The sequence below is a fragment of the Eptatretus burgeri genome, chromosome 10, assembly GCF_056783735.1.
Source record: "Eptatretus burgeri isolate ZD-2024b chromosome 10, Ebu_testis_v1, whole genome shotgun sequence".
NCBI classification, from domain to species: domain Eukaryota; kingdom Metazoa; phylum Chordata; class Myxini; order Myxiniformes; family Myxinidae; genus Eptatretus; species Eptatretus burgeri.
In genome coordinates, this window is record NC_140970.1 from 31,184,937 (window position 1) to 31,198,555 (window position 13,619).

General features: G+C 42.7%; 1 protein-coding gene across 7 annotated transcripts in view; it reads left to right on the plus strand.

The window, feature by feature from the left end:
- LOC147018229 (E3 ubiquitin-protein ligase RNF25-like) overlaps positions 1 to 13,619 on the plus strand; it is a 237,842-nt gene that overhangs the window by 30,760 nt on the left and 193,463 nt on the right. For all 7 annotated transcript variants that reach the window (XM_085897729.1, XM_085897728.1, XM_085897732.1 and 4 more), the window contains 3 exons: positions 5,755 to 5,826; positions 9,174 to 9,276; positions 9,481 to 9,548. In XM_085897729.1, the coding sequence (XP_085753855.1) occupies positions 5,755 to 5,826; positions 9,174 to 9,276; positions 9,481 to 9,548 (243 nt within the window). The remainder of the gene's footprint in view (positions 1 to 5,754; positions 5,827 to 9,173; positions 9,277 to 9,480; positions 9,549 to 13,619) is intronic.

Genomic DNA, 13,619 nt, shown 5'->3' on the forward strand with positions numbered 1-13,619 from the left:
TTTTTATCCTGCCTTATGCCTTCTAATCAATGTGATAAAGATGTACTGCACTGTCTTTGTAAGATGACCTAAGTATTTATGGTACAGTAGTTAACTGTTAACAATCTATCAAGCTTCATAAAGAAAAAAGGAAATATGGTAAGGTGTTTTTATAAGCCTATGAATGATGTCAAGCCTTAGGGATAAATTTGATAAAAACAACATACAGTATTGTGCAAATACAAAGAATCATAATTGATCTACTTCTTGTGCATGTCTTTGTACAGCTTTTCTGACTTTCAGGTCCTTTAGAGGTTCCCAAACAACACACAAAACCTTATTAGCCAGTTTTACTTGTATAGTGGATGACGATGTAAAATTTGCATGACGTGAACAGGTTTGTGTCTTATTCTGTTTGAACACTCACCTCTCTTTGCTGAGATTGAACACTCACCTCTCCAGCCTTGCAATGTGGGAACTCAGAATAAATTTAGATGCTTTTTACAGACACTTGACATCTGCATGAAGCATCACAGTTTTCAACATCTTATCTGATGTGTAACCCCATACCATATCCATTCTGTGATACTGTTTCTCCCTTCTCTTCTGTCCCTTCCTCTTACATTATCGTTTTTTCCCCAGACTATCAGGAATATCATGCTTCTCAAGGTGTTAGTCTTTTACTCTTGCAGCTTGCAGCTTATCTATCTGTGCAGGTGTAAACTGAAGCAAGTCTGAGAACTTTGCAAAGAAAGATTCCACCGAGTCAAATGTACAATCTTCCTTCCCTTCAAAATGAATAAATCTTGCTTGGTTGAGGACACTATCTTCAAGGGATAATTTATTTATGGCCTGATAAGCAGCTTTCACATAACATGCTTTCACTCCTTTCTTTCATCAGCAACATACAGGTCACTTTCATCAAAAAGTATTTTTCAGCCTTTGCTTTGTTACTGTTCCAACTGTGAGTTTGGAGTAATCTTGGTGGTTTTTAGTATTCTCAAAGTCCACCTTTGTGATATCATCTACCTGTTTGATGGCATCCACTGTAACAAACTTACCAAGCAGCTTTTTGAAGAAGACTCAAATTGCGTCAGCTATCAGATATATACTGTACTGGGATCCTCTCGCTGCAGAAGGAGATTTATACGAGTGAATGTAGGAAGCACTGGCTCGTGTGTACTTCAGTCCGAGGATCTTCAAACACAGCAAGCAGCCTTCTGAATCTTGCTTTGTGATGCATGTTTGGATTTGAAATAGCTTCACAAAGAACTGCAGAATTGCAAGATTCTATGCACTGCTATTTCGAAGTAAACACTGACAAACTGATAACTGAATGGCTATTACTGCCACAGAAAACACAAAAGTCTTTAAGGATACTGTAACGAGAACGGTTGATGGATTAGAACCATTGTCCTGATTCTAATCCCGATTTCCAATGTAACAGTAGGCCATGGGTGGATACGTGGTAAAATCTTCCATCCAGACGGTCACCATATAGTGATTGATAGTCCCCGGAGGGAGGCTTTACATCATCTGCCGGGAAAGCCGAACATATTTTCTTCGGTTTCCAACTTGCAGAAACTCCAACGAGATCTGTGTCCATTCGTCAGTCTGAAAGCAATGATCATGGGGATTGAGTAATGACCAGGACGAACCGCTGGATTTTAAACCTCCTAACGAGGGACTGGCACCAATTTCCAACAGCCGTGGGTTTTGACTCGCGCCATGCTGATGATACTCTAAATCTGAACTACATACCAGGTGTGGAAAAACAGTGTTTATTGCAAGAAGCAAAGAGGGGTGAGTAGGACAAGGAAGCAACACATGTACAGAATGGAGAATTCTCTTTCATAAGCTAAATCCCCGTGCACCCACGAGACTTTGACAGCTTTGCAAGATAACTTTTGGCCCAATCACTCATACACACTAAAGACGATTGGGTGGGGTTGCGATGGCTGACGGTTATGGTCTTAGCCATAGAGAAATGACAGGTCCAGTTGCATCTGGGCTTGGGGCTATTGGCTAACACACACACACATGCTTTTCCCTGTGCGATGCTCAGACTGCTCCGTGGGACTTGTACTGTGCTCTGGACTGTCAACTCTATTGTGGAATTGCTGAACTCCAAACTCATCATTTTCCCCAACCCTTGGCCTCTTATGTGACCATGCGTCACTGCGTGCCCATTACCCCACCAGCCAGCTTCTCATCACTTATTGTGACTTTAAATCCCCGACACTGTGAGTATCGGCGTGGCTTACTTCACGCATAGTCTCAGGGTCCAGTTTTTTTCCTTCCTCGAGGGGAGGAGGGGTTCGGTGGCTTGTGGAGCTGTGAGGCTTTGATTTATTCAAAAGCAACACCTTACAAAAGGATTTAAATGCATTACTAAGGGAATAATTTCAAGGATTAATGAGCGAGGAATACTGGGAGAGTTTAGACATACTACAGATGGGAGGGGGTCACGTTTATTGGCTTCTAAACACACTTTGCATGTCGTACTTTACCCAGAAACCACCCAATAATGCTGGACTTTGTTAATGACCTAACTAGTCGTCTTGTGCCCGTTACCATCTGTGACTATTCCCACAACAACAGTACCTTTTTGTTTTGGGCTTTTGTTCCACCAGTAGACTTCAAAAACTAATCACGATGGAAAATGTTTGTGATATTCTGTTGTATTTTTATTCATTTTAAAGCACTCAATTGAGTAAACTGTGAAAACTTTCCCATTTGCTTCGAGAAAGCCTAAAAACCCATGAGATTCGTTTGTGTGGTCGTGAGAGCACAAGACGACCCAAAATTGTGAGAGTTGTTGTATGCCCCGTACAGTTCTCTCGAACAGGCCCTTGGTACGGAGACAGCCGATTGATCTTCCAGGAGCGAACCAGAGACCCCCCACTTCCAAGATTGTGTAACTTCGTGAAGCCAGGGACATGAGAAGCAGAGAGACAGGAAGGAGTCACTAAATGGTCCATGGGCACAGATCAGCGCTCTGATCATGGCCACACTTTCCTGACGAATCCATGCAGCATGGTGGAGTGAGAATGATTTGGCCCCAACTTGCGTTGGGGGGGGGCGGACTTTGGGTGGGGGGGACTTGAACAACCACCGCTAAGAAGCATCCCCAATAGTTGCAATGTGAGAGTTGCTTGTATGCTTTCCCTCAGTTTAACCTGTGAATCCCTTTCACTTCATGTCACCTCCACCCCAATCTGAGTGTGTACATAATATGTGGATATTATATGATTTTCCTGTTCGTCAGAATGTCAGAACATCATGACTAACTTGGTTGGGGAGAGTTTTCGGCAAGCAGTCGGTCGGCCAGTCGGGGGGGGGGGGGACACTTTCGGAACTCAGTTTGAAGGGATGAGCTTTTGGCACGTGGTCAAGAGGGGGGTGGACTTTTGGGACACGGGAGGGGAGGGGGCTTTTGAGGCCCATTCGGGGTGGGGGGGGCTTCCTGGCCATGGTTGGGAGGACTGGGATGCAGTCGTGGACTTTTGGCGGTGTCTTTCAGGATGCGATCAGGGGAGGAGGGGTGTTTGGGACAGGGACTGGTGCCGGAGGGGGGTTCAGGACTTGGTCTGGAGGGGCTTTCGGGTATACGGGGGGTGGGGGGGGAAAGGGGTCTTTAAAGACCCAGTCGGGGATGAGTGGACTTTTGGGATGGAGTGAGCGTGGACTTTCTGGGGGAAGGGGGGGTTTACAGGTTTCCTGGGTCAAAACTAAGATCCAGGCTTTCAATGACATTTTGGATGCTGCTGTCCTGTCTGTGTCTGTTTGTGGTGAGGATATTGAGGCCGTGGAGAGATTCACTTACCTTGGCAGTGACATTCATGTCTCTGCTGGCTGTGAGTCAGAGGCCAATAGACGTCTGGGTCGAGCCTGGGGAGTCATGGATTCACTGGATAATGGGATGTGGCGCTGCCAGTACCTGTGCGGGAGGACGAAAGTCCAAGTCTTCTGGTCTTTGGTGCTTCTAGTCTTGCTCTATGGATGCGAGACTTGGACTCTGACCAAGTATCTGAGATGGAGACTTAATTCCTTTGGTACCAGGTCTCTTCGGAGAATCCTTGGCTCTCGCTGGTCGGACTTTGTGTCCAACGAGCGGTTGCTGAGAAAGACTCAAATGAGATTTGTTACCTGCATAGTCCGTGAGCATCAGCTGCGGCTGTATGGACATGTTGCTCGTTTTTGGGACGCTGATCCTGCTCACCAGATTCTCTCGGCGAGGGAGTCTCGTGAGTGGAGGAGGCCAATGGGCCGACCACGTGCCTCGTGGTTGCAGCAGGTTGTTCGGCATCTCAAGGAGATGGGGATGGGCCAGGCATCTGCCTGGGGGATGGCCAGACAGAGGCCCCTGGAGTACTGGTGGAAAGTGGCCGCAGCGACGCGCTGCTCTGGCGCATGCTCCCATACCTGACCTGACCTGACCTGACCTGGGGGGTTTGGGATGAGATGAGGTCAGGGGGGTGAGGTGCTTTGGGGCAGGCTTTGAGGTGCGGTCGTGGGGGACTCTCGTGGTATGTTCAGGGAGGGGTCTTTTGGGTCTGGGTGGGGGGGGGGACTTTGGGACACAGTCTTGTAATGGAGGATAAGTAACAATATAAATTCTAAAATGTACAAGTTTATCAAGAGTGAATGCAACTGTTTGAAGCAAAGTCTAAGGGCCGAATTTCCGAAAGGCTTTAAGAGTTAGAAGTGTGTAGAGTCGCTCATCATGTGATGATCACCCCTTCAAAGTTGGTCTTCAATCGTTGAAGAGTGATTATCTAATGCATGATCAAAACTTAATCACAAGCTTTTAAATAACAAATAAACTTCTGCAATCAATGGTGGCATTTTAAAAAGTGTGTTTAATGCCTTGAAACGAGCATTATAATTGGTATTTTACATGGGTTGGTGAATATTGATGCATATGATTGTTTGATTTAGCTCAGGGGGAGGCAGAAGATGATAGGAATAGGAGAGTTCGCCGACGTGCCTTGAGGCTCTGAGGATAGATTCAATCCTCTGGAGAAGTAGTACAAAATCAAATTTGTGTGCATTTGCCTTCATCCTCCTCCAGGTTTCTTGGAGGTGCCTGGCTGAGGATTTTGGGTGCTCTGGGATTGGGTGGCCATCCTTTTTGAAATATCATTCCAAGCATATTTGTGCGCACGTCACTTCTCCTGTTTTAGATTGTTCCTTGGTGAACCTTGATTACTTTAATGAAACCCATTTGTTGCTCGAATGAAAAATTGTCCTCTTTTCTTTCCTGACATGTTGTCGTAGTTGGAACACACAAACTAGAAATTGACGTCCGTGAGGCCAATGCAGAGGCATTAAGGTGAATTGGTTAGGTAATCTCTTCTATAGCGCGCTAAACAAAATAAATGTTTAAAGGCATTGCATCATAACTTAGGCAGGTACAACTAATCGGCTGTTTATCTCCCTTGTAAGTTGCTATCAATGACATTTTGGATGCTGCTGTCCTGTCTGTGCCTGTTTGTGGTGAGGATGTTGAGGCCGTGGAGAGATTCACTTACCTTGGCAGTGATATTCATGTCTCTGCTGGCTGTGATTTGGCCAATGGGAGGCCAACCATTTAGGGCTGGTAATTAGCTGTGCACATACAATAATGTTTTGTCACCGTTTAAGGGTTCGGTGTGTAAGCAAGACACTCGCTAAACGCCTTTTGTAAATTCGGCCCTAAATGGTTGATGCTGCTAACTATTTTAGGTTCATATGAGTTTTTCTAACTTCTTGGTTATTTGTATTATCTTGCAGCTTTGTTACAGAGTTGGAAGCACTGCAAGCCATCTTCCTGGACGACCTGCAAGTTTCCTATGATGCTGACAGGTTGTACTCGCATCTTAACGCTTTCCCTACTTGTTATTAACACAATTATTGATCAGCAGTCACGAAACGATCAATTATTTTTATCGATCAGTCACTAATAAACGAGCAATACAACAACGATCAAGATAAAGGTATTTGAATTGCACCCTTGCTTGGAGTGGAAACAGCGAATGTGATTGGCTGATGAGATGTACGAGGGGCATTCCAAAAGATATTGGAACAATATTCTCACAATAGGCCAAATACGAAACAAATGCAGTGTTGAAGAAAAAAAACGAAGGTAATGTCATCTTTTTAATATATTTAATATTGTTATTTATATCTTGTTTTTAATATCTAAGGACAGTGGGATAGCTCATTTGGGAGCAATGTTGAATGATTCTGGGTTCAAATCCCAGTGATACTATCTCCAGCTAAAGCTGCTTTGCATTAATATCAATAGAGTGCAATATGTCCATTGTTGGTACGTATAATCACTTCTCATTGCTCCAAGATGTTAAGCTTGTTGGAAATGGTAATATGAGTACGGTAAGTTACATAGGTTGGCGGTAAAGGAAAACAATGGAACTAAAATGCTCATTCGGTCATCAAAGCATTATGCAATTGTTGTTTCTGCTTTCACCTCCTGACAGGTGTTTGTGTTCGTAATCTCACCGATCTCCTGTGAATCCACGTCACTTGTATGATTCTTCCTGATCACTGCAAAAGCATAACTGAAGCCCCTAGCAGTCAGGAAACAAGTAAACCATGAGTATGACACGCAAAGGAAATAGGTTGAGAAATTTGAAATAATTATACATTTATTGGCAAAAGGCAGGAAATAAAAAATCCTGGGGAGTCAGAGCTAAATGGCCTTGATAAAAGTCATTGAAATTCTTTCAAATTAATCAGTGAACCATCCTTTCCTTGGTATAGTATGTGGATCTTGAGCATTAGCTGAGACCTTCACTTTCTGTGCGTATCCGGTGGTACTTGTCTTGTGATTCCTGATAATATTTAGACCTAACATTAGAAAAAGCCACACATACCGTAAAATTCAGACTATTAGCGCAACTGTTTCCCTCAACTTCGACCTCTGCGGCTAAAATAACGATGCGGCTTGTTTATGGATTTTTCCGATGTTGCGCGTTTTCCCGATGACGCGTTCAGTCCAAATCAAGTTGTTGTCGTCAGTCTCCAGTCTATGTTTAGATTCACATTAGATTTCAAAACTGTTTTTGACTCTTCGTGAATTCAAAACTCACTGTAAAAGTGTGCTTGTGATAACTTCACGGTTTTTTTCCTCCAAATTTGCACACGGCCTTTACACATACGAAACATTCAGTTAATCGCCTTTGCGCAGACAACTTCCATCATGCCGAAAACACGACGCAATGCTTACGATGCAGCTTTCAAATTGAAGGCGATCGAACTGGCTATTGAAAAGGGAAACCGAGCTGCTGCCTATGAACTTGGAGTGAATGAATCAATGATCAGACATTGGAGAAAGCAGAGGGGCGAACTTTCTCGCTGCAAAAAGTCAACAAAGGCTTTCAGAGGTAGGAAATGCCAATGGCCCGAACTGGAAGACGAACTTGAAGACTGGGTTAACACACAGAGAGTGGATGGTCGGGGTGTTTCTACTGTTCAGACTAGACTCAAAGCAAGATCGATCGCTGCAGAAAAGAAAATAGAAGAATTTCAGGGCGGGGCAGTCATGGTGTTTCAGATTTATGAAACGCAAAGGTCTTTCTGTCAGAGCACGAACGACTCTCTGTCAACAACTCCCTCCTGACTTCGAAGAAAAAATCGCAAACTTTCGGAACTACACGCAGGAGAAAATAGCAGAGAACTTCATTGCTCCCCAGGACATAATTAATATGGATGAGGTCCCTCTGACCTTTGACCTACCTCTCAATCGGACTGTAAACAAAAAAGGCGAATTGTCCATCTGTTTAAAAACAACTGGTCATGAGAAAACCAATTTTACTTGCGTCCTGAGCTACATGGCATCTGGAGAAAAACTTCCACCAATGGTCATATTTAAACACGTTATGTTGCCAAAGGAGAAGTTTCCAAAAGGAATCGTTATTAAAGTGAACAAGAAATGGTGGATGAATGAAACACTAATGAAGACGTGGCTCACTGAGTGCTATGGCAAGCGACCGGGAGGGTTCTTCCACCGAAACAAGGCCATGTTGGTTTTGGACAGCATGAAGGCCCACATTACAGATACCGTAAAAGAAGCAATCAGATCGACTAACTCCATCCCAGCAGTGATCCCAGGTGGCACGACCAAATATCTTCAACCTCTTGATATCAGTGTTAATCGTGCTTTCAAAGTAGCACTGCGTGTCAATGGGAAACATGGATGACCAGTGGTGAAAAATCTTTCACCAAAACTGGACGTATGCGACGAGCAAGCTTCGCGGAGGTCTGTCAATGGATTTTGACAGCGTGGGGAAAAGTAAAACTATCTACGATCGTCCACAGCTTTCGCAAAGCTGAACTCTTGTATGTAGCAGACGACAGAGAAGCCACCAGCTCCAGTCAGCAAGACTCGGATTCATCCGATAGTGAAAAAGAGGCTGAGGTCAGCGATGCAGCCATAGCAGAAGAAGCTGTGCTTCTGTTGTTCAACTCCGACACTGAAGACGAAGCTTTCAGTGGCTTCAGTGGAAATGATGACGACAATGAATAAATGTGACTACCAGTATTTTTTGATTGTGTGTATTATTGTATATCTTTGGTGTAGCTGTATTTTTATTTTTGTGTTGCTTTGTCAATGAATTTGTCATTGAATTTGTGCTTTGTGTGCGTCTGACAAGTTTCTGTGGCTGTCGAGTTTCTCACTTTTTGTGGCTAATTTTCGGACGTTTTTGCGCTTGGTTTTTTTTGTGCAACATTTGCGGCTTATAAATCAGTGCAGCTTGTGTGTGTTTAAATTCCGGATTTTTTTTTAATTTAGGGGATGCGGCTTATATAACGATGCGCTCAATGGTCCGAATTTTACGGTACTCACATCTTGCTCACTCGCCACCATTGTTTTGCCACTCAAGATGGTGAACAGGCCCATTGTCATATCAACAGTCATTCGATTGCATATGCTGCACAGTGTTTTTGAATAACTGAGTAACATGGAATTGATTGTTTTATTCAGGATTACAATTTTCTTCATTGGGTGTACAAACAACACAATATTTTAATGCAGCGACCATTGTTTTTTGATTTAAGATGCAGCATATGGTGAAGCGATAAAATCACTGGTAAGTGGTGGGTATTTTTCTTCCTTGCTGAACATTATTTTCATTGTGTGTCTGCTGTTCCCCTTTCTTGTGTCCTTTTTTCATTTTCTGTTACTTACCCAGGCCCAACCCATGGCATCTGCAGCTCCCATTGCATCCAGCCACAGGTGGAGACAGTAGCAGCTCGCTGGTCTGCCTGACTCTCAGTCTGCGTCTCCCTCCATCTGTGAGGAACTGTGTCAATCTCATCATATCATATGTCCTCTTCAACGTCAACCCCTCTGAATTCCTCACACTTCCTATCCTACCATATTCCTCCTTTTCTCATATTCTCTTGTTTTCATGTTCACAATCAAAATTGATATTGTGTACATGATTTGCCCATCTCCTTGGTGCAACACATTTGGCCACTGTGTTTCTTTCCCTCCAGTACCCTGCTGTTCCTCCAGAAATTTGCATCGTCTCTGCTCGTGGCCTCTCGGACAGCAGATTGGACAGGTCTGACCAAACTGTTCATTATTTCTCGATGTTGTTTGTTCAGGGGTGAATAATTTGAAAGGTTATCTTCATAATCTCCTCATACTACTAATAATAACATAAAAAGGAGCTCGGTCTTGGCGTGCCTGCGTCCATCCCTGTGTCCCTGCGTGCGTGTGTCCGTCAACAATTGTCCTGTACACAATCGTAAGCACAGCATGCGCAGCATAGCAATACACACATATACGTACACACTGCATATAACGTGCTGCATATGCACACATGAGAAGAGTTTGTTTCCTGGCATGGCTCGTGCCTAAAACGTACCCCAGGCAGTTAGATCAAAAGGAGGGGGAAGGTGATATTTTTTTTTTTTAAGTTTTGATGCTCTTTGTGTGTTGTATATTGTTTGAAATTCAGCATCTAAAAACACTGTGATGAATATCCCATTAACACTCCTCCCCATCTCGCTCCCTGAGTGTTGCTAGTATCTATATACCGCCTAATTTATTTTTTTTCCATTAACCATCACCTTTTTTTTCTTTTTTAGCAATTATGCAAAGACTGGTATTCCCATCACTGGAGCGACAAGTCTTACATTCTCGTAATAATAACATCCACGCAATGGAAGACATGACTTCAAGTCCTCAACCTCCTCCCCTCCCCCTCCCAAACCCAGTCATCAACTACCCTCTCCCCCCCCTTCACAAAAACCCCAAGCCCTCAACCTCCCCTTCTCAACCCTAAGCCTTCAAGCCCCCTCCCCATCTCCCCCATCACAAGTCCTCAACCCCCTCCGAACTCTGTCCCATCTTTGCTCCCACCCTCGCAACCGCAGCTCTCTGTCCTCTCCTACCCCTCGACATTCCCACATCAAAATTACATTTTTCTTCATTACCTCATCAAATCGGCTAAATATTTAACTCTTTCTCCTCTTATCATGCAATCACTGACTTCACAGAAACCGCGATGAAAATACCAACAGCATGGCTCCTACATGTCATGGTGCATCACGGTGGCAACCAACTCACAATCCCCGAGATAAGTGTAAACCCCGTTTAATTGCAATTTCAAATGACCATGGGCAGCCTTATTGTGCCAATAAATGACCCCACAGCAATTTTCTTCTTCCTGATGCATACATACACACACGTCGTTAAAAGTAAATAATGACGGATTTTTTCTTTCACAATCTTGCGAGATTCCCGGAACTCCTCAGACAAAGACCTCTAGAATGACATGGGTCTTATGGTCCTTGGTCAAGTTGTTTAAAGAGCAGGTTTTGGGTCGCTGATGACTGCTTGATTCGAAGGTTGTAATCACATTAATAATCGTTGGGCAATTATTTTCTTACATTTGAAACTCAAAATATGCTAAAATTAACTTTTAGTTCAAAACTTTTGTCAGTGATCGAAAAACAGACCGGAATTTACCGAAGATGCTATGACGTCACGTCCTCTGAAAACTTTGTGAACATTCGGAAACAGCGTGTGAACAATGGTGAGATGCGAATCGGAGAGTGATTTCAGCGGCGATGAAATTGAGTGTTTTCATTCCGATATTGCCGAGGACGAGTCGGAGGATGATGGGAATTTATACTATGGAGTTTCTGGCCCTGAAGAATATAAATTTGAGCCACTTGCAAGTGCCAGAAAACGGCCTATTTCGTGTACAAGTGGCAGGACTGACTGCCGGGCAGTTCACACTGACAGAATCCACCAGACAGATTGGTTTGTAGATTTTCATTTTCTTGTTTGATGCATAAAATAATGTAAAGTTTGATTCGTCTGTGACTTGATATAATAATTTTAACCCTACAGTCACTCAAGAGTCAGAAATAGAATGAATCAATAATGGACCCAAATATATTATACACCGTAGCCTTGGCGTTGAAGTCTTTCTGACAGCTGAGTTTGACCCCAGCGAAAGTGAACAGTTTGAACAAACCCCAACTTTCAAGAGACTGTTGTGACATATAAATACCAAAACATGTTTAGCCTCATTGGGAAATATTCTACCAAATTTAGAAAAAAAAGTGGAAAATTGATCAATTTTTTTACAATTGAAATGAAATAGCCCAATTTGCTGATGCTGTTAAAAAAGTAATTTAATCAACAATAAGTTGATTTGTTGAGAAATTTTTTCATGCTTGTGTTTTTCAGAAAGTTTATTTATGTGTTTTTCCATGTACTCTTTAAGAATACATTTCAAGGTTTTTCTCACTTGAACTCAACAATTGATTCTGTGATAGAGCAGTATCTAGAGAACTTCTCAACCAACAACTCGTATTCACAAAATGTTGATCAGATGTGTTTATTCATTCGTAATCCTCGGCTGTGAAATGGTCACCACAAATAACAAGTCTATCCAAAGGGTCCTCTTTACCCGTTTTCTTTGGGGGAATATTCGCCCATTTTGTTTGTACAAATCTTATCCACTGCCGGCGAATGTTTGATTCCTTCGGGAATCGGTGGGAGCGATTACCCGTTTTCCAGCCATTTTCGCAAAACATGATGACACACGTACGCGGCATGATGTACAAATATCCAAATAACTTTGTTCTACAATAATTCAAAATAAAAAAGGATAATATAGACAGTTGCAAGTTCAAAAAAAGTGAAAGAACAGCCCGCTGAACTGGACACTTCTGCAATGAGCGAGTGAGCGTCCGCTTTGTTTTGGAGAACCTGACGTCACCATCCATATATGGCACACGGATGTTTTTTTTCAACAGCCTCGAGAAATAACAACTTCGGAGTTAAATTTCATTAATTTTCCCAATAGTTAGGCAACCACAATAGTTTGCATCGAACTATTTAATGCACATATAATCATATTGATAAATTTTCAGAACATGTTTGGTGACCTGCAACCTGCTCTTTAAGAGAAAATAGTCGGAAATAATAGCAAGGACCTGCAGAGCCTCCATGGTAAATGCGCTTTTTGGGGTGGTATATAAGGCAACAGACCGCTACCTATATGCATGAATAATGCATCATGGTTATATAGCTTGGATAGATTCCAATTGCACTGGCCCATAGGCTGACACCAGTGGCCTGAAGCCAAAAGACTGGAGTCTGAGGCTATATTTACTGTGCCACCTTTCGGCTCCAACTTTTTGATATTTGATGATCTTTTAACAGTCTCTTTGGTCATTTTACACCGATTGGAAAGCTTGTAGGGAGGGCATGGCGAATATGACATGGCGAAGGGCATTGTGAATATGACACCTCTGAAGATGTCTTTTGCATCGTGTATCATCAAAATGTTGGCTGTGTGATTTTAAGGTTCCATTTGTGGGAGGAGTCAGGAAAGCTGTACAATCAATCGGTGTAAAGGAGCATTAGAGACAGACGGACATACAAGCAGGGCCGGCACCAGACTATTTTGCGCCCAAGGCAAGGCCAGCTACTTGCATCCCCCCCAAAAAATTTCCAACTTCGATTTTTAAAAACATGTTTTGTAGAAAAATTAAAAAGCACAAAACTTGAAACTGCTAAATTTATTTTTCCACAATATTTTGCCTACAGTCAGACAGAAACAAAGAAAAAACAGACAGAGTTAAAAACGTCTCATAAAAATTTCAATTTCAGACACATCAAAATCTCACTTTGCGTGCCTTTTCCTTTTCAAATTTTGTCACCAACCTAAGAATGAAAGAATAGAATAGATAAAGAAAGAAGAATAGATAGATAAAGAAAGAAACAGTATTGTTAGTGTTGAAAACAATAAACTGGTTATGAACTAACAATGAACTATAAACTATTATGAACAATGAAATATTATATTTTCCTTTTATTATGTGTTTTCTTAAAACAATAATTTGCATAAAACTGTGACCCTTAAAGGTCAGTAATGCGCCCCTCTGAGGTCTGCGCCGGCCCTGCATACATGCATCATATTATATCGACGAGAAAGTTCATAGAACACCTTACCCTGTGTAGTCTTGAGAAAAAGGACATGGGAAGAGTCTTTTAAAGTCTTGGATTTGTGTTTTGCACTAAAACAGTGATGGACACCACCACATTTGTCTGAAGCTGAATCTCACAATTACTCTGCCCTCAGGGCATGAGATGGCCCTGAGGCCGTCTC